Genomic DNA, 24909 nt, shown 5'->3' with positions numbered 1-24909 from the left:
CGCCGTGTAAACACGGCCATAGATTCCTTTTATCTCGGCAAAGGGGCTCCTATTTTTCTTCCTTCCCGTATCGAACGACTTTCTACGGTGCGCGCGCCCTCAGACTTGGTTTACCCTCCGGCCGGATACGGTTCTTTGAGAGAGCACCACGCGAGAGAGCCGAGTATCCGCCGGGTATCCGAAACATTTTCCCAGCCATCCGCGTGATGATCGTAAACATTCGGCACGATACAGCCAATACGTCTTTATAAAACAGTGTTTGGGCCCTGGAAGCGCGCGCGCGCGAGAAAGAGAGAGAGAGAGAGAGAGAGAGACGGAGAGGAACGAAGCGCGCGATGACGAGAATCCGTTGTTTTCGCGCTGCACGCGCGAGAGAGCCGAGAGAGTACGGCCGGTCTAGAGAAGGCGAGGCGAAAATTAGAATGTCTCTCATAGATTCGCGAATATGGCTCAGCAGGGAAATGCGCTCTCTCGTACTTCGTATTGGATATTCAAGCCAGCCGAATTCCGATTGCCTTCGATATTCCAAACGTGTCTTTCGCGTCTCATTTGTCTGCCACGAATGGAATGGAGAATCGGCGCCGCGTGTGGATTTTTTCCTTTATTTTTTTTCAGTCTGTTTTTCCGACGCGGATTTTTTCTAGACCGGGTGTGTTAATATCTCGCGACGAGATGTAAACGAGTGGAAATTTCGCCGGCGGTAAATCTCGAAGACGGCGAGAAACGCGCGCGCGCGCCCGCCGAACGGAAATTCGAGCAACGAACGATATCAATTATTCGCCTCGCGAGGCGAACTTGACGTCTCAAAGTACCTCGGCACCCGCGACAACTTGTCCGGGGAAAGAAAGGGGAGTTTTAATCGCGAGTCCGCCGGCTTAATGCAGATACTTTGCGCGGAGTGTCTCTGAGCGCTGCTGCAGGCAGTTTTAAGGATCCCTCGGAAAAGTAAATTAACTAATGGAAATGCAATCCTAACGATCTCCCTCGGCTACCTCGTGCATCTTTTTCCGCGCTCTTGTCCGGCAACGTGGCCGTTATCAAGTCACGCTTGGCTCTAGCGCTCTCTATCTCTCCTCTCCTCCCCCCCCCTCTCTCTCTCTCTCTCTCTCTCTCTCTGACATTCTTGTTTGGCACTCAATGTATCTCTCTAATTTTTTGAGAGGATGCGCAGGAAAGCGCGGACGCCCGCGGGATAGGCTATTTATACGCGCTAAAAGAAAGGTCTTGGTGAAAACTCACCACGGCACTCTTTTGCAACGGGTTCTTCTTTCGCTCCTCTCTTATGCTATGCGGAGCGAAAATAATGCGACGCATTATTTTGCCATATCAAAGAGCTCGTGTGATTTTTATCAGGAGCGAGCGCGCACGATAGTATCGACCAGCGGCGGCGGTTCGATGTAAAACTAGGTTGAGAGGCGAGCGAGCGGATAAAGAGGAGGAGAGAGTGAGAGGGAGGACGGGAGGGAGGGAGGGAGGGAGCGGACGAGATATCGCTTGTTTCTCTATTGGAAATCAGCCCATGGTAATCCATTAAAATGATGCGGGCTAAAGCACCATATATCGACATGACCCGTAACATATTTAGGTGGCTACGACGACGAATAATGTTCACAAATTATCTATAAGCGTATTTGGCCGGATATAATTATTCATATTGAAATGAGCTACGCGCGCGCGTGCGCGTGCAGATATTTTGCGAGCTTTATCCCGCCTGCATCGATTGTGCACGCGTCATAAACACGTTGCGCGAAATACGTAAAGTACGAAAAGGGCACGTCGACAATTAAAAAAGAGAGAAAATCGCGGGGCGGAGGATCAAAGAGGAGAGCGCTCGGTGTGTGGTGTAGCGACGCGACATTTTACAGAGAAATCGACATTTTACAGAGCCCATTCGCGCGGTGTGGAGAGCGAAGGATATCGCTTGGGTGTTCGCAAATACCGAAACTGCTGCACCGGCTTATCGTTCCGATAGAGTCGCGTATTTGACGGTATCGAGTATCGGCCGACTCGACGATATCGCGGAAAGTCGCGAAAAGCCTGCGTAAGATGGACCGAACGGACGAAACAAAATCAGCTGCGCGCGTTAAGAAAATGCGACGGCCGATAAAACGTGATGGATGTTGCGTGAAACGCGCCGGCGGATCCGACCTACGCGCAATACCAATCGATATGATGATCAGATCCGCGGAAGAGAATGCGTCCGGAGAGTGTGTGTATGTGTGTGTGTGTGTGTGTAATATATTCTCTCTCCCTCTCTCTTTCCCGACAAATAAAGTGGCTGCAATTAATCGACACGCACTTTTGCACAAAGTGGATCGCACCCAATAATTTATCACTCGTCACGGTTCTATCGAGCGCGCAGCAGTTTTGTAGGGCTGGTTGAGCGGTGGCGAGTGCGCGGGATCGATTTGATATCATTGTTGGCGCCACGCTGCAATGGTTAATACCTGAGCCTATTAATACGCGCGGACTCTTTCCCCTTCCCCCCCCCCTTGCCGGCGCTCGGCATGAAATCGCTAACAAAATCAGAAACGTACGCGTGCGCGCGCGTTGAGAGCGCACGGCAAATCGACACTTGGCAAAAATCAACGGATAAATTCGTTGCCCCGGCGGTATCCAATTTGAGCGATTTAAATAGGTTTGCGACGGGCGCGCGCGAGTGCGTGTGAGTGTATGCACGGTACGTACATACACGTAAATGCGCGCGGTGCGGGACTCGATTGTGCTTTAATGACCGACGGAATGGACGGATGCGCGAATACGGTTCGCCGCAGAATAACATGTAATAATATTTGATGACGATGGGACGAAATGTCACTGCATAAATACGAGGTCGTGCGCGCGCACGCGCGCGCTCCGGAAACACTTTAGCGCTTACACAGTTATGGCTTTAAAAATATTCCGGTAACGAGTCGGCTCGCAGGCTCCGATCACGGCATCGCCGTGTCGCCCGTCCGTTCCGGCGTTTCGTTGTCGTCGAAAACTGCTTTTGTACGAGTATACGAAAGCGCGCGAATTAATTATACTCTTTAAAAAAGGAAAAAACAGAGAGAGAGAGAGAGAGAGAGAGAGAGAGGGAGGGAGGGAGGGAGAGAGGGAGAGAGATGGACTAAAGATGAAGGAGGAAAACGTGGCACGCAGTTGCATCACGCTGTTAAATCAGCCGAGAAAATCCACAAGCGTCTCGTGGTTCAAAGCGCGGGATAATTAGACGAGACGTCTAATTGGAGGTTAAGGGACAAAGAGAGGAAAAAAGAGAAGAGGAAAGAAAAGAAATCACACACAGGAAAGAAAAGAAATCACACACTGCAAAGAACGCGTGGCTGAGAGCGCGTCGCTCCGACACAGTCGCCCCTCTGTAGCATAGCGAGAAAATATTAGGATCCGTTTGATCCCCGGTGTGAACTTCCTCCTTGGGTTGGTTCTCTGATAACTTGAAAATGTTCAACATTAAATATCTCGATAAGTAACTCCGCCAAACTAAAGTTCTTCATCAAGGTAAATTCCCTTTGAAATTAACCGGCAAGTTTTATTTTAGTTACACACTTGTAGCTCTCGGTTCACCAAACCGCTCTTTTAATTTCGACGTTTTCTTCCTTCCTTTTCTCTCTCTCTCTCTCTCTCTGTCTCTCTTCTCTCTCCCTCCCTCCCTCTCCCTCTCCCAATTAGGCCGTATCGTCGAAATTTTCGCCGAGCGGAAATCATGCGTATTCTCGTGCACTCGCGCGCCCCCGTCCTTCTTCGCGCGTTCTGCGAGCGACGCAATAATCGGCGGTCATCACCGTCAGCGTGAGCTCTCGTTATCTAATCGCACGCAAATTGGGCCGCGGTGCGAAAGGACCAAAGCAAGGACCATTTTCGATTCGGGTAATCCGGAATTAACCGATTTCGTTGAGCGCGCGACTCAATGATAGAGCGCGCGCACTGGTGAATAAGCACGCGGCCGGGGTGCGCGGGGCGGGGGGCCGTCGAGGGTCGGACGAGCTTCGCCGACCGCAAATAATGTGACGGCAATTAATTGAGATAGCTCGAGGCTCGGAATACGGGGATAGAATGTATACAGAGTGTTCTGGAATCGTCGACCTTAATTTCAACGGCGGATCCTTCCGACCCATTAAATCGCGAGAGCTTTAAATCCAGGCGGAACTTGGTCCTTGTCGAATTTTGACTTTGGCCCGTATTATTATTATTATTATTGCACCGGCACGTTTGTGCGAGGTCGAGCGTTAAACAGAGCGTGAGGAAGGACGCTTTTCTCTGAGCATCGGCCTCGGACAAATTCAGTCCTGTCAATTCGGTTCGGACAAGATGTCCCTTTTCTTTCTCTCGTTGCAATCCAAACTCGAACATTCTATATATATATATATATATATACACGTAGGCAGTCTGAAAAGTTCTCGACCTGACACATACATGGCATTAGAAACTGTCAAACTATAATTGTATTGAAAAGTGGCATCCCTAATAATATAAACCCATGTAAAATTTTATTCGATCTGTCAAATCATTCGAGTAGTAGCACCAGTTGAAAAAGCTTTGTGCAAGATGGATGCCGGATTTGCTGACAATTGACCAAAAACGCATTCGAATGCGTATTTTTCAAGCGTGTTTGGATCGTTTGAAGCAAAATAAAATGGACTTCAAGCGTCGTTTCATAACTATTGATCAAACTTGGATCCACCACTGGGATACACCAGAGCGAAAAGGATTCCTTCCGGAATCACACTTTAATGATGGTATTGAATTATTGGAAAAACGTCGGAATAAATGTATTGAAGTTTCAGGAGATTATATTGAAAAATAATTTCATATTTCACGGCAAAAAGAGTTTTCTTTCATTGTTAGGCCGAGAACTTTTCAGACTGCCCTCGTATATTCTATATATATATATATATATATATTGTATAGCAGGGGGCGTCGACGCGGCGAGCCATTATAATCGTCCAAACGGCCGATGGAACAGGCGCGACACGTGTGCGCGGACGCTCGTTCCGCACTATTTATGCAAATTCGCGGCCGCCTCTAATTGAGTTCCACCTGCTGATGAGCAATAAAGAGCCGCGTTTTGCGACGCGCGGTTTTGTTTAATTGCGTTAAACGCGCGCATAGAGCGTATTGGCCGGCGGGGGAGGAGGGCTTATCGCGCGAATGTGCAACGGCGGCGGTGGTGAGGATACGTGTATCCTCCTGCCGAATAACGGACGATTCGATCGGTCGCCTCGTCGATTTCACGGCAATGCGCGCCGCTCGATCGTTTTTAAGTTACATTTCCGCTCGTATCGACACGCAGAAATGGTCGCCGGTCGAGAGGAACGCCGGTAAGAGCAATCTGTATATTATACTCTGAGAGAGAGAGGGGGAGATGCGGTCGACCGCACATTTTAAACACACAATTGCGGCGGCGATTTATCGTTCATCCATTGACGCGCCGATAAATGCCGCTAGAAATTAATGTTGTCGTCCGCGTAAATGGCGTGTTGCCAAGTGCCGATACTTAGTAATAAGATACATGCATGCGTTCACGCGATCGCACGCGTGTGCATGATGACACGATTCTCGACGCTTGATTCGCCGATGCACTTTGGTAACAACAAAGCCAGTCACGTACGCGACTTTGGCCGTATCGCCGTGCCGACATTTTTATTGCATATATACGCGCGCACATGGTGCGTATCGCATACTCTACGAAATCTCGTCCGACATAAAAACTTCGTTATTAAAGCTCCCGCTCTCCTTTCTCCGTGCTCGTATCTTGACTGACGACGTCGGCTGCGAGAAGCTGCGAATCGAGAGTCAGAATTAATCGAACGATGATACTCGCGATCGTTTCGTCAAATATTCCGGAAGCTTGCCTCTTGCTCCGTCGAGAGCGTTCCAATCAGTCTCTCGCAAGTGCCGCCTTTTCAAAGATATCTTTTTACATCTCAACGCGCTTTGCCGGAATCGTGAGCGCGTATTTCGTCGCTGCCAATGTCGCTCAAGTCAAGATGGCCGCGGCGAGGAAACGTTTAAAATTAAACGTTCGAAATTTATCGAAAAGTTCACGTACGCCACGTAGAGATACCCGCTACGTCGAAATTCTCTTCAGAGAAGCCTCCCTGCGAAAATGTCGAACAGCGCGCGCTGGTGGATCGACTAAGACGCGCTCGCGCGGCACCGACCGCGTAAAATCGAGGGATTTCACAAGTGCTATGCGTAATCGCGTGGCGTAATCGCGGAGGCGTCGTCGGTAGTCGAGGAAATGCATCAATTTCCGGCGCTTGTCGTCGCATCGGTCGTTTCTCGCCGGGAGAAACCAGTGTCACGTAATGCCAGCCGGAATCACCACAGCTGCAACCCCGCGTCTCCGAGTTGTAACCCCTGCTTCGTCGCTTTCGCGTCAGCCTTCTTTTCTCTCTCCTTTTCTTTCTACGCTTGCGGTTCACACCGTCGCGACACACGTCGCCATACTTGCGCGCGTTAAACACGCGAAGTCAAGCTACTTTGTTGTTGTTAGCTAATGTTCCTTCTTTTTTCTTCCCTTTATGATCCTATTGACAGAGTGAGAGAGAGAGAGAGAGAGAGAGAGAGAGAGAGAGAGGGGGGGGGAAGGGAGAAATCGAACGGTTTTTGTCGCGTATCGAGTCCCGACGACTCGAACGATTCACTGTTGTAGTAATCGTGTTTCTCGCCGGAATCGACGGAAATAAGCCGGGACCGTCGAGGCGCGCGAATGGCAGGTGAGGCGCGTAAATCGAAAATACTCGGCGTTACAACGCACTTAGCGCATGCACCGGCGAGAGCCAGCAGCCGGAAGGGCCGTTTGAGCTATTCCCAAGTAAAATAAGCGCGCCGTGACGGCCGCTGAATCGGCCCGTAGGCGTAACTGGGAAAACTTTTAAGTCGAGCACTTCAAACTATCCCAACAGTGAGATCAAAGGCGGCAGAAATATCGAACACGCAAATAGCTCGGTCGAAGTTGGCTCGCGCTCTGTCGTCTCTCTGTGTTTTTAAGTCTATATTAAAATCACTGAGAAGAAGAAAGAGAGAGAGAGAGAGAGAGAGAGAGAGAGAGAGAGAGAGAGAGAGAGAGAGAGAGAGAGGGCAGGAGGCGGAGTAATTAAGCAAGTTTCTATCGCGTTAGCTTATATCACCCCGTAAGCATAAGAGTAATTACGTACTCGGTGTTTTCCGTTTCTCTGCGCGCTCAGGAAAAGAACACACACGGGCTCTCTCTTCCCAAGAGGGAGAGAGAACAAGAGAGAGAGAGAGAGAGAGAGAGAGAGAGAGAGAGAGAGAAAGAGAGAGAGAGAGAGAGAGAGAGAGGATACAGGAATAAATACCTCCTACTCTCCTCCTCCTCCTCCTCCTCCTCCTCCTCCTCCTCCTCCTCCTTCTCCGTCGGGCTCGCCCTTTCTTTTCGTCGAACGCCGCAATGCGGATCTCTCCGCGATCTCTCCGCGCTCTTTCTCCGCGCCGCGACATGTCCAGGGTCGGGAGAGAGCACATACAGCCGTAAAGAAATAGAAATTTACGGACTACTATAGCGCGTGTAAGCTGAAGTATGTAACACGCGTGTCCCCGCGGCGCATGTATGTACACGCATATACTTTCCGCGCGACGGCGCGAAATAAAAGGGGCCCGAGATATAAAGTTTTTCGTATGGCCGCGGCTTTTCCATGATATTCCATCCGCTGTACGAGCGCGCGCGGTCATAATACGACGTCGAAGGGCCGACTACGCTTACGATGTTTGTCCATAAAGACGTTCGCGACGCATTTCTTCAAGCATTCGGATGGCAAGAGAAGAAAAGAAAGAGGGAGCGGCACGGAGTCGAGACACGTAAAGTTTAGGCTAATAACAGTTTCGTCGGCGAAAGTTTCTCGTCTGCGCTGCGAGCCGATTTGACGACCTCTCTCTCTCTCTCTCTCTCTCTCTCTCTCTCTCTCTCTCTCTCTCTCTCTCTCTCTCTCTCTCTCTCTCTCTCTCTCTCTCTCTCTCTCTCTCTCCCCCTCCGCTCTCTCTCTCTCTCTCTCTCTCTCTCTCTCTCTCTTTCTCTGTCTCTGTCCTCCATCTCTCCCGCAGCGGCGCACGCTCGCATTATGCAAAGGGCGGCGATAAATTTGATCGGGAATTCGCGCTGCTAAAATATTTTCGCACAGCTCTTGTTACTATCGTGTACACTCGCCTTTACCGTGTCCCGTGTTTCGGCCGGCGTTCACCGACAGCGGCGGCTAAAATGGCCGCACGTCCGTGGCCGTGCCATGTTCGTGCGGAGAGACCGCATGTAGCCGGCGGCGGAAGCAGTCCAATCAGAAAAGACCAGCCCGATGGAGTCGCTCGTAATTAAATCCGATCTGAATGCGATCTCGCAAAACTTCCGGACGTTTATCTGTCCCTTCCCCGTTCGGAGCCGCCATTGCCCGCTCGGCGCATCTTGCCTGATTACCTCTTCCCAATTTATTGCACCTTGAATTGCAAAGCGAGCTGCGAGCGCTCTCACGTCTGCATCGCCAGCTGTGCTTTCTTATTCTCCGTGAATCACGCCCGTCGCGTCGCCCTAAGTCGCCCCGCGCCCCGCGTTCGGGATACTTCTCGTCGCGGCCGTCGAATCTCCGCTAAGCGGGGAGAGATTAACAAGCGTTGTCCGGCGATTTCGCCGTCCGGGATAACCGAGTCCGATTTCGCCAGGAAATCTCCATCTTCACGCTCGGTTAGCATCCTTAGCTGGCCCGGTCTCGTTGAGTCGCGCCGACGTCGCGTCGTTTGAACAAATACGACGGCGAATCGGGCGCAATTTCAGTCGCAAGCTTCGATCGCGCGCGAGCCTCGTAAGCCCGCCCGATCCGCGAGATATTCAACATCGAAGAGCGGAGGTCCAATAAAGATGGCGTGATACCCGGCAATTGCGGGCCGAGCCGAGGGAAACGCGGCTACGGAGTCGGCGAACCGTACGGTCGTCGGCCAATCATTCTGCTAAACAGGGCCAACTTCTGCGGGTTATCATACGGTCTCTCTCTCTTCCCAACTCCAGCCTGGCGCCGGACATTTTTTTTTTGGTAAATACATAGAAAAGAGTACACCTCACCGATTTTTTTCATTTTGAAATATGTTACAAAGGATGAAATTCTGAGTGACTTTTCCTAGTACAATTATATGGGGGTCGTTTGTAGTTTCTGAGATATTTGACTTTAAAGTTTTATAATTGTACGTTAAAGTATATTCGAAGCAGAGGTAAATATATAGAAAGGGGTACACCTCGTTGGTTTTTTTCATTTTGAAATACGTTACAAAGGATGAAATTCTGAGTGACTTTTCCTAATACAATTATATGGAGGTCGCTTATAGTTTTCGAGATATTTGATTTTAAAGTTTTGGAATTTTGATTATCCTGGAATTAAATTCCAGATATCATAAGCTGACGTTATTTACAGTAGAATCCAAACAGTTAATGCAAACATAGTGTATACGTAGAAATATAGGAAACAGTACATATAAGCGGGAGAGAAAAAAATCCTAACCTAACCTAGGTTATTGCATCTTTATATATTGTTGGGCGATGTTGAAAAGATCTCCTTAAAAGCCACAACACCTAATTATATGCAGATATTATAATAAGTTAAGTTGAGCCAGGTGATAGATCTTAAGAGAACTTTTTTCAACAATGTCCAAAAATATATAAAGATGCAATAAGTTAGATTGACTGTTCCCTATATTTAAAGTGAATGAAAACTGCTTGTCTACTTCAAGTATACTTCAACGTACAATTATAAAACTTTAAAGTCAAATATCTCAGAAACTATAAGCGACTCCCATATAATTGTATTAGGAAAAGTCACTCAGAATTTCATCCTTCGTAACATACTTCAAAATGAAGAAAATCGGTGAGGTGCACCCTTTCCTATATATTTACCTTTTTTTTCTCCGTTCATTGTCCGGGAACTTGGGCGCAGCGGGAGTAACGATGTAGATATTTCTCAATCAGACGGCGCTGAGAGGTACTGCCGCTGCGAAACATCGCAGCGCTGCGCTACGGAGAGGTAAAAAAAAGTGACGCAACACGAACCGGGTTGGACGAACTCACTTTTAGAGCTGGCTCACTGTTCGCGTTGATTTTGTTATCGGCCGAATTTCGACCCGTAATTTTTTCCGCTTGTGCGGAGAAAACCCGAGATTCGCTCTTCGCGCCTGTTTCACTTGCGTTAAAGAGATTACGTCATTGAAATAGACAAATCGCGGAAATAACCTCACTTCCGGCCGCTCGCCGCTTCCTCCTCCCGCGCGAGGCTGCGAGAGTAGTCGCAGCAATCGAGCGAGCCATTGAGAGAGAGAGAGAGAGAGAGAGAGAGAGAGAGAGAGAGAGAGGAGAGAGAGAGAGAGAGAGAGGAGAGAGGAGAGAGAGAGGAGAGAGGAGAGAGAGAGAGAGAGAGAGAGAGAGAGAGAGAGAGAGAGAGAGAGAGAGAGAGAGAGAGAGAGAGAGAGAGAGAGAGAGAGAGAGAGAAAGAGAGAATGATGTCGTTACGAAGTGTTACGAAACTGGAGCGCTGCTTTTCCCTGCAACATCGCTAGGGCTGCGCCAAGTCGCGAGCGTGCTTCTTATGCGCGAGCTACCGCTGAGCTGCAGCAAGTCGCATGGAAATTGAACGGAATTGCTTGACGACGTTAGGCTCGGCCGTTACGTGTCTCACTCGCCGCGTCTTCTCGCGAACGTGCCTTCTGTAGATGAGACGCGTAACTTTGGCGGCACGCAATCTTCTGCAGCGTTGCGCGCGCGTATCGCGTATTGTGTTGGCGAGGCGGAAAAAAGGGCTTGCGAAAAAACAGAGAGATCGAGAGACCGAGGGGAAGCCAGAGAGGCCGCAGGGGCGAAACGAGAAGGCAAATCGAGCGAGATCGAATCGAGCGGCGCGGGACGACGCGCGCGCGCGCGCGCGCGTTTCAATCGCCGGTCGCGCCGGTTGCCAAAACCGTTGTTGTACATACACCGCGACTGTTTTCCATTCAGCAGCGGAAATGGTCTTACGCTTAAACGTATCCGGTCGAGGGTAACGTAGCGTAGAATCGCCTAGTAACGACATCGATGTACAATTATGACGAGCAATCCGTGAGTTATCGAGTTTCAAAGTGCGCGAGTGAATTAACCGCATGGATTGGCCCGACCCGGCCCGACCGGCGCGCGGTGGACGGGCGGATTTAGCCAGGCAGGCAGGCTGGCAGGCGGGCAAGCAGGCAGGCAGGCAGGCAGGCAGGCAGGCAGGCAGGCAGACAGGTCGAACTTGGTCGTTCCGAAACTTCGATAACTCGCGATCGCGGGGGAGGATCATTGCCAATAATACACAATCGCGTCCGCCGATTTGTAACGCGCAACCGAGAACACGATTTCGCGCCCGCTCCGCTCGCCTGCCGCTTCGTCACCTGCTGCGCGCGCGACCTTCGACCTTTGCGTACGCCGCTGCACGGCCGAGATAGCCAAGCCTGCGCTTTCGGTGAATCGCGGCGGGCATAAAGTTGATTAAAAACGCGGGAACGGAGCAAACGGTAACGACGGATCGTAACGAAACTCGGAGAAATCGAACGTCCGGAAAGAGAGAGGAAGAAAAAGAGTAAGGGAAAGAGAGAGAGAGAGAGGGGGGGGGGAGAAAAAGAGATATCTTTGGAATCGGCTCTTGATTACGAGAATCCGATTACGCAACGGAATCTAATTAAAAGAGGAGCGCAGATGAAATATTGTAACGAGTTGAGTGAGATGGAGCCGGGAGAAGATGAAAGGGAAAGGGAGGGAGGAAAGAACGCGAGGCATCTCGCTAAAAATGAACGACGCTTCTTTGTCGCGCGTATACCCGAGCGTAATACCTAAATATACCTTACAATGGACGTTATACAGCGCTTGATGATACCAGTGCGTCGTGACTCTCCGATTATTAATGTTTGCCGAAGCTCGATAAATTAGCCGGCGACTTGTGAAGCTGCGTCGTTACGCGCTTGTACGTTTTTACGAACACACAAGAGCGCGCGCGCGCGCGCGCAATTGCGACGGATTTCGCCTGTGTCTGGTCCCGTTCTCGAACATGCGCCGCAACGCGGATCGAAGACCGAGTATTCCGATATGCGCGTATTGATTTGCCTGTTGCGAATATGGACCAATAACCGGTTTCCCATGTAGCCGGGTAAATAGGAAGGTTGTATGCGCCGTATGGAGAAAGCCCGGACGCGCGCGCGGCAAGATATTGTCCGCTCGTCTGTTTATTGGACTGACTGATACGTCGTCTGTCATCCTGCGTCATGTCGTCCGTTTGATACGAGTGTTGCGAACTGTTCAACATCGCGCGTAAACCTCTCGCTGCCGCCTCGCCGCGCGTCCTCTCCGTGCGCCACGCGAATTTAATCAAGCTTGTTTAATTAACCGTCTTTCAAACCTTTAAGTCCCCCGCGTCTCCCCCGGCCCTTTCCGCCGACATGAAAGATGCGAGCAATGCTCCTCGTCGAGGGGTCGGAGGAGAAGGGGTCTCTCGTCTTTTTGAAGACTCTGAGCACGAATTGACGCGCAAGACGTGGCGCGCGTTGCGTTATTGCGCAGCCTCAGTGAGAGAGATGTCACACACGAGACACTTTTTTCTCTCTCCTTTCCTTCTTTCCATGAGCCTCGCGACGCGCGTATCCGATAGGAGAATTTTCTTGCGCGCTAATTCCCGGAAGATGAATCCTTCCCGGTGGCTGCTGGCTACGTTCGGAGGTTCATCGGGGTGAAAATCCCGCGGTTTCTCTCTCTCTCTCTCTCTCTCTCTCTCTCTCTCTCTCTCTCTTCCTTCCAGCGACTCGTCTTTCTTTGATTCTACATTCTTCCTTTTGTCACTCGTTCTCCTTTCTTTTGTCACTCACTCGCGGTTGCACCGACGCATCGAGAGAGAGAGAGAGAGAGAGAGAGAGACGCGAATTGCGGTGGCGTCCTCGTTGGCAGCACACGCGCAGCCACTTGAAACACGCGTGGGCGGCGATGGCGGTTATCATCAGTTTCCTGTCGCCGAGCGACGGCAGTTCGCCAGCTCGTCCGATTCGCAATCGCGCCGGTCGATCGGAGCGGGACGCGAACTTCATCTCGTGCGTGACACAAAGACGGCGCACGCGGCCCGCCATTGTATCGTCGCCGATACCTATTCCGCTGCCACTTGCTTCGGCCGGCGCGAAAGGCAGTGTCAACGACAGAGAAGCCCTCGAGAGAAGCGAGCCTCCCGATCGAGCGGAAATAACGGCCGAAGAATCGCCCGGCGATCTCTCTCTTTTTCTCGTCCCCTGCCCCTCGCCGCCCCTGCGCCGTCGCTCCCTCGGGCTCTTTTTCATCGGGAGCTTTTTCATCTTCTTTCATTCGACTCCGCCTTCCTCCTCTCGCGGCAGCTTGCCTCCCTCGCGTTGTTCCTTCGACAGGTCGCGATAGGGGATCGCGGTCGGACAGAAGGAGGCCTCGATGCGCCGCGGTTTTAAATCACGAAGATTAAATGACGATGCTGATAGACCGGCGCGGGACACCTCGATCTCTCTTCGATCGTCGAATTGGACAAATGGCCTTTCTCACCACGAGAAAGGCCGCGGAGCGGGTGGAGCGGTGCGCGACGAAGGCGCGATATGGCGTGGCGCGAAGGCGCGGGGGCGAGGGGAGGGGGAGCGGGCTGAGGGCGAAATCCTTCATCCTGGAATCTCCTAATGGCGAGTCTCTCAATTAGTAAAATTGAGCGCGCGGAGATCGCGCGATCCTCGCATTACGTTATGATGTACACCCCGTGGTGTACAGCACGCGCCCGTTTACGTATATTACATAAGCCGCTTGCCACCCCCGAGTTAATCGGAACGTCTTTGTCCCGTCGCCTGCGCCTGCCACGGGATTTACATCGCGAGAATTAAATCACAGGACTCGCAGGCGGAGATCCGTCCGTCTCGCGAGCAGCGAGATCCGAAAGGGGCGCGCGCGCGCGCACCTACGACGACGTAACTCTAGACACACCCCTTGGGGGGGTGAGCGAGGAGTGAGGAAAAGAAGAGAGAGAGAGAGAGAGAGAGAGAGAGACAGAGAGACAGGAGGAAAAGAGCACAAAGTGTGGTTGAAAAGCGACGAGGGAGGGTTGGGAGGATTAAATTTTCAAACCGCGCAGCCTGGGAGCGCGCATTGTAGATGCGCTGGTGCACGATCGCTGAATTAAAAACAATAGAAATGTTGAGTTCTCGGTAGCGCGCGGCTTTTGTTACGCCGTTTGTTTTGCAAAGCGGAAAATAATAAAAAAAAAAAAAAAAAGAAAAAAAAACCGAAAAACACGCATTAATCGAGCGGCTCGCAGCCGGCGGCGATGACACACGAGCGATGACTACGCCGAGGACGAGCGAGCGCGTGCGAGAATGCCTCGCGCGAATTATACGGAGCAGCTGGTTTCCGGCTGTGGCGGCTGTGCAGCGCGCGGCTGCAAGCCGCGGGAAAGTTGATTGCGTTTTAAGAGGATCAAGATGCGCGTGCGTTCAACTACTCCCGACTACATATCGACTCGTCGCGGCTCTGTATCATGATTTTGTAAATTCGAGGAACGGTGACCGCGCGCGGTGCGCGCCATGTCACATCGTTGCCGCGCGTTTACGGTATATTTTGCAGCAGGCAGACGTCGAGGGCGAACGAGGTAGCACGCGACGGTAATTACGCAGGCGCGGAAAAGAATCCCGTCATAACTGGCGTCGTAAAAGGCCGCGATGGGAGGTACGGCGAGATAAATCAACCGGCGGAAAGTTGGATAATCTTCATCGGGAGCGGTAAAGACTTCGCGGATTGTTTTCATACGAAACTTTCGAAGCGGCACCGTAGACGTCCGCCAGACTCTAGCCGGAGGAGCACCGGGATCCTCTATCGTTATTACGAAATGTTCCCACGTTCTTATACGAGCCCCGGCCGCGGCGTAACTTGATTACGGCGGAATCTCACGAAGAATTTCCGCAATCTCGGGCTATCGACGCGCCCGATCGATCGGCCGCCCATTGAGAGACGTCGCGTCGGTGCCAGCGACGATTTTGATATACTCTCGTCTCGCTCGTTCTCTCTCTGAATCTTTTCGAGCGAACCTCGGAATCGGAAAATTACGCGATTAATCGAGTCGGTAGAGTCCGAGGGATCTTCCAGCCGTTACAGAGCGAATACAGAATGAACACTACTCCATTCTGAATCTCGTCCAATAAATATTTTCACTCAAAACTGAAGAGCGAATCTCCGACTACTTCATCGTTGCGGAGAAACAAATTTATGACGAACTAACAAATTCATTCGCTCCCCTCACTCGTACGGATTAAAATTCCACTCTGAGCCTGAGTTAAACATTCGCTCTTGCGGCAGCGTTTTGATTCTATCGCATCGAGTGCATTTTCATTCGTTTTGATTGAAATTCTACTCGGAGAAAGGAGGGCAGCAGGGAAATTTGGCTCGACTTCTGCCCCCATTTGAAGCAACTTTAATCAGCTGTACATTTGCATACTATATTTGTTTTATCTGATATATCTAATATACTATAATTTATCTAATATACAAAAATCATAATTATAATTTCCCATTGATAACCGGTGGGAACGTTTTGAAAACCGCCCATTGATTCGCTGATACGCGTTCTCTAATGATGCAACCGATCTTGTTTCTAATTTATTTCCCATTCGACGTTACAGAAATTCACTATTCTTCTCTTAGAGGTTTTCATATGAATATGGAGGACAATAACACGTATGTTAATTGCATACGCAAGTCAGGAAGATGGAAATGAAAATTCCGCGTTATCTCGTATATTTATAAACTGCCAATTCTCTACTCTCGTCTGAGCATAGGAATAAATTGCGATTGAATAAGTAAATATAGTATATAGTCAAATGCAGTTAAATAAATAAATATTCATATGCAAATATATGAATAAGTAAATAAGTAAAATATGCTTCAGAAATACTAATTTAATCGATGAAACGATATTATAATAAAAATTCTGAATGGTTCACGCTGTATAATCGGCTACTATCACGTTTAATTTTAACGCGGTTCTATCAAAAGGTAGAATAATTCTGGAACAAAAGACTGCAAGTCGCGGCGTGTATAATCGAGACGCATCTAATGTCGGCAGCAATCGAACCAAATTTCCCACCCTCCTTTGAAGAGATGGATGCATCGCGATGAATCAACGATTAGACGATATCAAACGTACGCCCGTTGTCTCTCTCTCTCTCTCTCTCTCTCTCTCTCTCTCTCTCAGTCTGATTGAGCGAAAATAATAATTTTGTTACTGTCATTGTTAAAGTTCTCGTTGCTGAGTAAGCTCGTTGCTGATTTCAATTCTCATGGAGCTGACGCGCGCGAAAGCGTGACGCTTAAAAGTGATAATGAAAGAGATACGCGAAAATAACGTAATCACCGATGAATGGCTTAATTCGCGAAATATATGATCATTTAAATTTATAACTATATAATAATTAAAGGTTGATCCCTCCGTGCCCCTGTTACTGAAAATAATGTTATTACATTACAGTGAAATAATTATATTATTTTGCGCGCGCTCCCAACGGAGTTGCACCTTATCAACGTATTGGACGAGTGGCCGAATTACAAATAATTACAAAATAAACCACTTTTGCCGCTGCTGCGAGACCGCAAACCCGTACATCGTTAATTTCCAGCTGAATTCCAGCGTAATCGCTCGCTCGTGCCGTGCCCCCGCGAGTGTCAAGGTACAACGCGCGTTGTCGGGTCCTTTCCTAAAATTGACGCTCTCAATAACACACGGCTCTCCACTCCGAGACTTTCCGACCGCGAGCGGGCCGATATATCCGCGTGGCTATTCTACTCAAAGTGTATGGATTCAAAGTCCAGGTGGACTGCGAAGTCCACAGATCGCCATGCGTTTCGCGCTGCGGTCCGTAGTTGTGCAGTCATGGTAACGCAGTTAGAAAGTGTCCCGACACAAACAGCTGAAAGCAGCCTGGAGACCGGCCGGGAGATCCTCAAAGGAGCCTTCAACGTTTCATAAGTATGCGACTTCACTCGGGTGCCCCGAGTGCACCCTCCTTCCTGCTCCCCTGCTCTGGCTACCCTTGTGTGTCGGTACGTTCGGGAGTAATCCTTTCTCTCCCTTGAAGCGCGGAACCACGTTAGATGATAATTAGCATACACGAGCCGTCGTACAAAAGCGGCTTACACGAATACGACGAATACGGCGTCGTCGCGGAGTCGTCGCGGACCCGCGAACTCATTTTGCGCAAATGTAATCTCCCGCGTAATGAACGTTCGGTCGGCAAGTTTCACGGTGAAATTCGCCGATGCCGTTATTAAAGTTTGCGAACGGAAATGTTGCCGCGAACAAAAGTCCGGCGAGGGAAAAATATGTACGTACTCGCGGGGCACCGTAATAAAACGGCCACTGTTCGCTCTCCGGCCGACAGCACCGAACTTGTTCGCCGGTCAATAGGGACGCCCGCGCGGCTCTCTCGCGTCAACGATATCCGTTGTTTTTCACTCGCCTCGCCGAGAATATCGCTCTTTTCGCGCGATATTTCGACCGAGAGTCTAACGCGCAAGCTGCGTGCTCCCTCGCAAGGCTCCGCGTGCGAACGGCGTGCGTACGTCGGAGCGTCGGAAATCGCATTACAGATATCGCACAATGGGCAAAGGCCGTGAGAGGGCACGGAGCCGGGCTTTGCGTGTTACACTGAGAGAAAAGTATATGATATTTGGAACTATAATGATATAGTAACTAAATTATAGTCCGAAATATCATATTTATAGTAAGTATCACCATAATATCGGTAATTAATAATTACGATATAAGCATAATATACCCGACCAACCATATAATATTTTTACCAAGAATTATAGTAAGTTAAACTAAAATTATTGTACGGATACAAATATAAAGTGGTAGGTAAAGTAACTCTTTTGTATAGTCAATGTTACCAGAATATCTGCTAAATGATGACAGATGTAACTGTATGAATATTAAATCTCGCTATATTTGTGAATGAGAAATTACCATATGTGTGGTAAAAGTAACTAAACAGTTATTTGAGGCAATCATTGACTATATGTTTGCGTTTATTCTACTATATATCTTGCAGGTTCCGCCAACTATAAAAATATGCTTGACGGCCAAAATGAACTATAAAATATAGTGAGATTATAGTTGATTCAACTATATTTTTCTATCGGTGTAATTAATTGTCCAGCGACTCTACGATCGACAATTAATCTCCATCTCCATCTATCTCTCCGGGGTGAAAAAGAAGACCGAGATAAAGAAGAAAGATGTATGCGTAAAATAAATATACGGGCGCGCGGCCGAATGTGTATCGAGGAAAAATGACGCCGACGAGCCGCAGGGATACGAGCCGTAATTTATGTTGCCGCCGCGACATCGACGAGGCTAATCTCGGACTCGTGTACCTTAATAGCCGCGCGCGATGTTGAACATTCGGATTGAATATGCTGTATCGCCGCCGGTGGAGTGAGTCGATCGTAGGACCGGGGAACTAACCGAAAACACAAGTCGGGTGAACGTCCGTCCCGTCCGGTGAGAGAAGGGCCGCGCGTCAGCTCGCAGATGTTGCGCTTCGTCTCCGTCACCTGAGCCACAAGTATCTACAGCTTGTTACTCGCGGCCATTGATCGATCGCGCCATAATCGGGCGCGTTGGCGCGAGCGAGAGAGAGAGAGAGAGAGAGAGAGACTCGTCGTTGTCGCGCGAACTGAGTTTCTCAAGAAGTCGCGGCGCAAGCTGGAAAGAGACGAGAAAGAAAAGGAAGAGGGGAGAGAGAGAGAGAGAGAGAATTGCTCGATTGGAACGCTCCTAATCAAAGTTACGGGAAAAATACCACGGCGGTGGGGAGGGGAAACTATTCGGCGCTTCCGCCGGTCTCACTTAAGATAGAGGCGAAGTGCACTTTACCGCGCGGGAATTTGACACTTTTCTCGGCGAACGCCTCCCCGAGACCTCGAATTATACCCGATAAGAGGCACTCGCGACTAATGAAAAAATTGCTTGCAGATTGCGATCGTTGCGGCCGTGCTCTCGGCGACGCGGTTACCGTTTCCGCGATAATTTCCATCGTCGTTCCGCCGGCTCGCGGGGACTCGCGCGCGCGCGCGCGCGATTACGGCGGCGCCGTTCTCGGGACTTTACACCGCGGGGAAATCAAATTTAAGAAGGAGACCTCTTCAGCCTCGTTCTTCCTCTCGAGAACCTTCTTGATGACCGTTTAAAATCGCCACGTTGCTCGCGCCGTTACGATTCCCTTATCGGTTCCCCGACGCACCCCGTTCCTCCTTGCCTCTTATTCACCCCCGTGCATCGGCAGGGGCCGAGATCATCCCCGCGCGCGTTGCTTCGCGATCCTCTCACACGAATTAACTCCAGAGATATCCGGAGAACCTCCGCCCCCCCCCCTCCCTCCCGCGAGTCCACAGCAGCGACTCGGAATGCAAACGAGCCGCGATGATCTCGCCGACGACACTGCCGTCGCGTTATTATTAATTGGCCGCGAAGAGCCGCGCGCGCTTCCTCGTCAATTATTCTTGCACGCGCGGATCTCGGCGGGTGCGCGAAGAACGGGGTTCACTACGGCCGGTTCCCTGGGCTCGGGTGTCATTATGAGCTTTTACGCGCTCGTAAAAGCAGAAATGGAGTGACGGAGGTGAGAGTGCGCGCCGCTCACGGGGGAGGGGGGGGGCGTAAGGGACGACGGCGGCGGCGCGAGAGGAGAAGTGTAACGGGAAGGTATGGATATTGCAAATTTGCGAGCCGCATTACGGAGAGAAAGCATTTGCCGGCGGGAGAAAGAGAGAGAGAGAGAGAGAGAGAGAGAGAGAGAGAGAGAGAGAGAGGGAGAGAGAGAGAGAGAGAGAGAGAGAGAGAGAGAGAGAGAGAGACGGAGAGGGGGAGGCGGGCTGAGATATCAAGCCGCGACATCTAGGCGAGCGCAATCGAGCTTAACGCGTTAATAAAGGTCGGTGATGTCGGGTCGTTAGCCTGATCGGGAGATACGCGTAATATCTATTAGCTGGTAGTTGCTCGGCAACGTCGCGCGTTAATATATCGCGGGGAAGGAAAGATATCGTTAACGGGAAACTGAATATCGCGCGCGCTCCTCACACGTCACGGATACTCGCGTTTTTGCTCGGCCGTCGTTCGCGCGGACGGGCAAACGTTGGCAGGAGAGAAAGAAAAACAGAAGAAAGGGAGCGCGTGCCGCGGAAGGGCACGCAAAGAAAGCAGGGGGGGAGGAGGGGGAGAACACGTTGCATCGACAGAAATTAAAGAGGCACGAGTCTCATCGATTGCACGGGCCTGCCCGTGCTCTCAAATTATCAGTTTCGATGACTCAGCTGGCGTTTGAAACGGGCGCGATGATAAAGACGTCTCGCGTTCGCGCAGCGCGCGCGCGCGGTTCGGAAAGTAATTCTTCAACGGGAGACTGACGAAAAAAAAAATAACAAGGGAGAAGAAGAGAGATAAAAGAGGGAAGGAACGAGGGGAGACGGGGAAGAGAGGTACCGCTCCGCTGCGCGACGGTGCTTTAACAAGGGAAAAATACTCGCGGTCGTCGAGCAATTTTATTTACCGCGGTTAAACGAAATCTTGAAGAATGCAAGCGGCGGACCCGTAAATCGCGCCGCGGAATCTATTGTACCTCGTCTCTCGGAGAAGGAAAGCTGTGCGTCACGTCGCTGTTTTCGCCGCGGATGCGCGAAAGGGAGAAACGGCAACGAGCTACGCTGCCTTGCGTTCCCCTCGTCGTGCGCTCCGCGACGTGTCCGAACGAACGTGGAGCCGAACGGTAATCTCCCTGACGGGGGGGGGGGGGAGACGGGGAGCGTAACAAAGCATCTCAATTAGTCGGTCCTTCGCCTTGTCCTTCCGCGGTGGAGGGAAGAATGCTAACGGCTAAAATATCAGCCCTTTGACGTGGTCCCTCCCTTTGCGAAGGAAAGGAAGAAGAAGAAGAAACGAGCAAATACAATCACCGCGGAGACATCGCGCACGAAAGCCGCGCCCGTCGCCGCGCGTTCCTCTCGGAGCGAGGCGGTAAGTGAATGTAAATACAGGCGCAACTTAAGCACACCGGGATAACCCCGGGGAAACGGAAATATTTGCGGATGCCTCGCCGCGACGGGAAAATTCGCTATTCATTTAAACGGCACGATAACCGCGCGAGTCCTCGTCACCGTGCCAATCGGCTTACCGATCTCTCTCCAGCCTCCTCCATCGCCCTCCTCTCCTCTCCTTTTTCTCCCGCTCTCTCACCTTTCTTCACGTTTAAGCTCTCCGAAGTCACCACTTACATCGGTGATACGAATTCGAGATACCTGTCGCGAAATTGCATTGTTAATAACAGTCGCGGATAAGAGCGGGGGGAGGGGGGGTAACGAAGGCGGCGACTTAGACTTAGCGCTTAATTGTTAGCGAGGCTGATAATTAACGAACGATAATCCGCGGCGAACTTCCGGGCTCGCGCGCGAGTTCTCTCCGCCGCCCTCCGGCGGGTGCTTGTGGAGGGGGGCGCGATAAGCTACAAAACTTTGGGCCTTAAAAGTAAAATATGCCGTGTAATTAATGTACGTTTCCTTCCGGCAACGCGCCGGCAAACGACGGCGACGGCGTTAATTAATTTATAGACGTGGCCATCGAGCTCTCCCGTGTACGAGGAGACTTCTTTTTCTTCTCGAGGCAGCTCGCTGTCCTTCGTCTCTCTCGTAACTCGACTCCGAAAAGCCGAAGTTTCCGTTTTATCGCGCCGCAAACCAAATTTACCGGGCTCTCTCGTGTGTGCATGTATATATGTGTGTATGTGTGTGTTTCTCTTTCTTTCTTTTTCTCTCGCTCTCGGCACGAGCAGTAAGACGCTCGACGGGACTATAACTTTGTAAAGGTACAAGTGGCTTAAGTTGTTTCTCGACTCTGTCATATAAGCTCATCGATCCGATTATACGAGGCGAGTCGTGAAATCTATTGGTTATCGCTTCGTGCGATGTAAGAAGGACATAGCGAGTATTTTTTATTTCGTCTCCGCGACTTTTGCGCTGCCTCGACACGGCGACATCGGCGAAATAATACGCGTGAGATAAACAAACTAGGCAAAGAGGAAGAGGAAGAAGAAGAAGAAGAAGAAGAAGAAGAACCGAGTCACGGTGTTACGTCGAAGGAGGAACTCTCGGAAACTCGCTGGAAGGCGCGAGCTCGATTCGCGAGACGCGTCATTTATCCGACTGACAGCGATATTCGGTTAACGGGGAGCCGCGACCGTAGGGAGAGATTTTATCGGCGCGAGTTTGGATTCGCCGTGCAAGAGCCGTAAATAGCAAGCGCGCGAGTCCTCGAAGTTGCTTTTCTCCCTGATGATGAGTAATTACGCTACCCGCGGAAGAAAGGTACAATGCTCTTTCTCTCTTTCGACAGAAAGGAAGAGAGAGAGAGAGAGAGAGAGACAGAGAGAGACAGAGAGAGAGAGAGAGACAGAGAGAGAGAGAGAGAGAGAGAGAGAGAGAGAGAGAGAGAGAGAGAGAGAGAGAGAGAGAGAGAGAGAGAGAGAGAGAGAGAGAAGCCGATCCCCGCGCAGGTGTGTATAGCCGTTGCTCCTTAGGATCATTTGTTCAGCCGTTGTGTTAAGGGTCAGGGCTGGAAAATGATAAACGATCCCCTTTCCTTACTCATCTTCTCGCCGCGGGCTTCGTCCCCGTCCGCGTGCGTTTCGCCTCGGAGATCGCTCTTTCGAAGGGAATAACGGGTGCGAGAGCGGGCGGAGAAGGAGAGAAGAGGACGAAAAAGAGGAAGAGACGAAAAAGGAGAACACTGGAAAGGAGAAATACGACCGCGCCTCGGTCCCTTCGTTCACCTTCGTCTCAATGTGGGCGAAATTTAAAGAGGCGGCTGTTGCCGGTCGAGCGACTGGGGCTTAAAGGGGAAATCCGTGAAGGCGACCGTCCACGACCGTGATGGTCATGACGACGTCGACGACGACGACGACGACGGTGATGACGCGCACGAGCGCTAGCGCGAGATTCGCTTTGGGGGGGGGGGGGGGAGAGAGAGAGAGAGAGAGAGAGAGAGAGAGAGAGAGAGAGAGAGAGAGAGAGAGAGAGAGAGAGAGAGGGGAGAGTGCGGCGCGACGCGCCACCCTCGGGACGATTTAAATCAATTCGCCGCGCCGTCGCGGATAAATCCCCGCTCTGACGTTTAAGCGATCGCCAAAGTTTTTCATAGCGCCGCGCTACGCGCGATGTATAAGCGCGGGGCATGAAAGTTTGCTCCTTAAACGATCACAGTCTTGGCAAAGTTCTTTCGCGCGCCGGCGCTAGGCCGTCCGAGAGGCGGCCAGGATCGAATCAGCCGCGCGAATTACGTGCATGTATGTTCGATTATCGACGTGCAAGTAATTACCCGCAGGGCGTTCATCCGCCCTCTTCTCCCCCATGCGGTCGCAGAAGCGACCGGATGAGCGGCGATAAGCAAGCGAGGGGGGGGAAGGGAAAAAGTCGAAGGGCGTCGTCGGCGAATTTAAGTTCGGTCGGATAATTTCCGGTAATGGAAAGCCGGTCCTATCTGGAGGAGGCAGAGAGCTTACCTCGACATTGGTATCAACCAATCCCAGGTGTTCAATTGGCGCTACGCCAGAATTTAAGCTTGGCTTAAATTCCGCCCAGTTGCTACGTAACTGGGGCAGATTCAGATTAGGATTAACTAATTGTTGCGTACACCATCGTAATTAGGCGGAATTTCCGCATACTCCCCGCATACTAATATTTGATGAGAAACCGCGTAACGTCGCGGGCGCGCGCGCGCTTCAGAGAGAAAGAGAGAGAGAGAGAGAGTGAGAGAGAGAGAGAGAGAGAGAGAGAGAGAGAGAGAGAGAGAGAGAGAGAGAGAGAGAGAGCGTCAGAGCGAGAAACAGAGAGGAGATAAACGTATTCCGCGGCGCGCAATCGCGATGACTTACGATCGATGTTAATACCCGAGAGCGACTGGCGTCTCTTCGGGCGCGCTTTGTTCGACTTTGCTCTCCATCGTGACGTGTCGTCATTGAATGTGCAGCTATATGCGCCAAACTTGTCTTCGCGAATTTATGATACGCGCACGGTTAGGTCAGCGCGCGAGTCGCTCGAAAGTATTAATTATGTCTCGTATTCTCTCGTGAATATACAATATACACGGAATGTACAATTGCTCATGTACATGTGTGTGTGCACACACACACTTGAGCCTCACACAGCTAATCTCGCGTTAGTCCCAGTCATGTTGTCGATCGTGACCAACGTGATTTGCGTTGTATCGTGGCGGCTGTGTATGAGCTGTATGTCGATTACCGTAACTTACCGATTACACTTAAATGGACTAGATGACTCATGTGGGGCGTCGTGGAGACCTGGCACTCGTAAATGCCGCTGTCCCGGTGCTGCGGATACTTTATTTGCAGCGTCCAGTCTTCCGACTGGGCGGGATGGATCACGCGAAATCGCTGGTCGTTCGTGTACGTGTAACGGCCAATCGTGAGCAAATGGACGTCCCTGTGCCGGACCCACGATACTTGTAGCGTCATCTGCAAAGGAAGAGGAGACAGATCGAGGGTTAGTACGCGGGCGAAATAGGCGACCGCAATGTCGTGCTGCGAGAGAGAGAGAGAGAGAGAGAGAGAGAGAGAGAGAGAGAGAGAGAGAGAGAAAGAATCGCAAATGACTTCACGCTGGTCGAGCGCGCGGTACCCGGGATCTTTTGTGCCCGGTTAAGGGTTACCCATTTCGCCGGGACACGTAATTAGCGCGCCGTTTGTGCGAGGCGTGCCTATAATTAGCTAGATATCGGCTGGGACTTTTAATTACATTCCCGAGTGCGTCCTCGACGTGCTACGCGCTGGTGGCAAACTCTGGTCGCACACGTTGACACTTCT

The 24909-nt window shown here is 50.9% G+C and overlaps 1 protein-coding gene across 1 annotated transcript in view; it reads right to left on the bottom strand.

Annotated features, from left to right (window-relative positions):
* Positions 1–24909, bottom strand: part of LOC105185379 (protein turtle homolog B) — a 158147-nt gene that overhangs the window by 77032 nt on the left and 56206 nt on the right. Inside the window, exon 3 of the mRNA XM_025298237.1 lies at positions 24339–24561. Within this exon, the coding sequence (XP_025154022.1) occupies positions 24339–24561 (223 nt within the window). The remainder of the gene's footprint in view (positions 1–24338; positions 24562–24909) is intronic.

Source organism: Harpegnathos saltator, unplaced genomic scaffold, assembly GCF_003227715.2.
Source record: "Harpegnathos saltator strain DR-91 unplaced genomic scaffold, Hsal_v8.6 scaffold212, whole genome shotgun sequence".
Taxonomy (NCBI): Eukaryota; Metazoa; Arthropoda; class Insecta; order Hymenoptera; family Formicidae; genus Harpegnathos; species Harpegnathos saltator.
The sequence above is the reverse complement of the archived record's forward strand: the minus strand, read 5'-3'. Positions and strand labels throughout refer to the sequence as shown.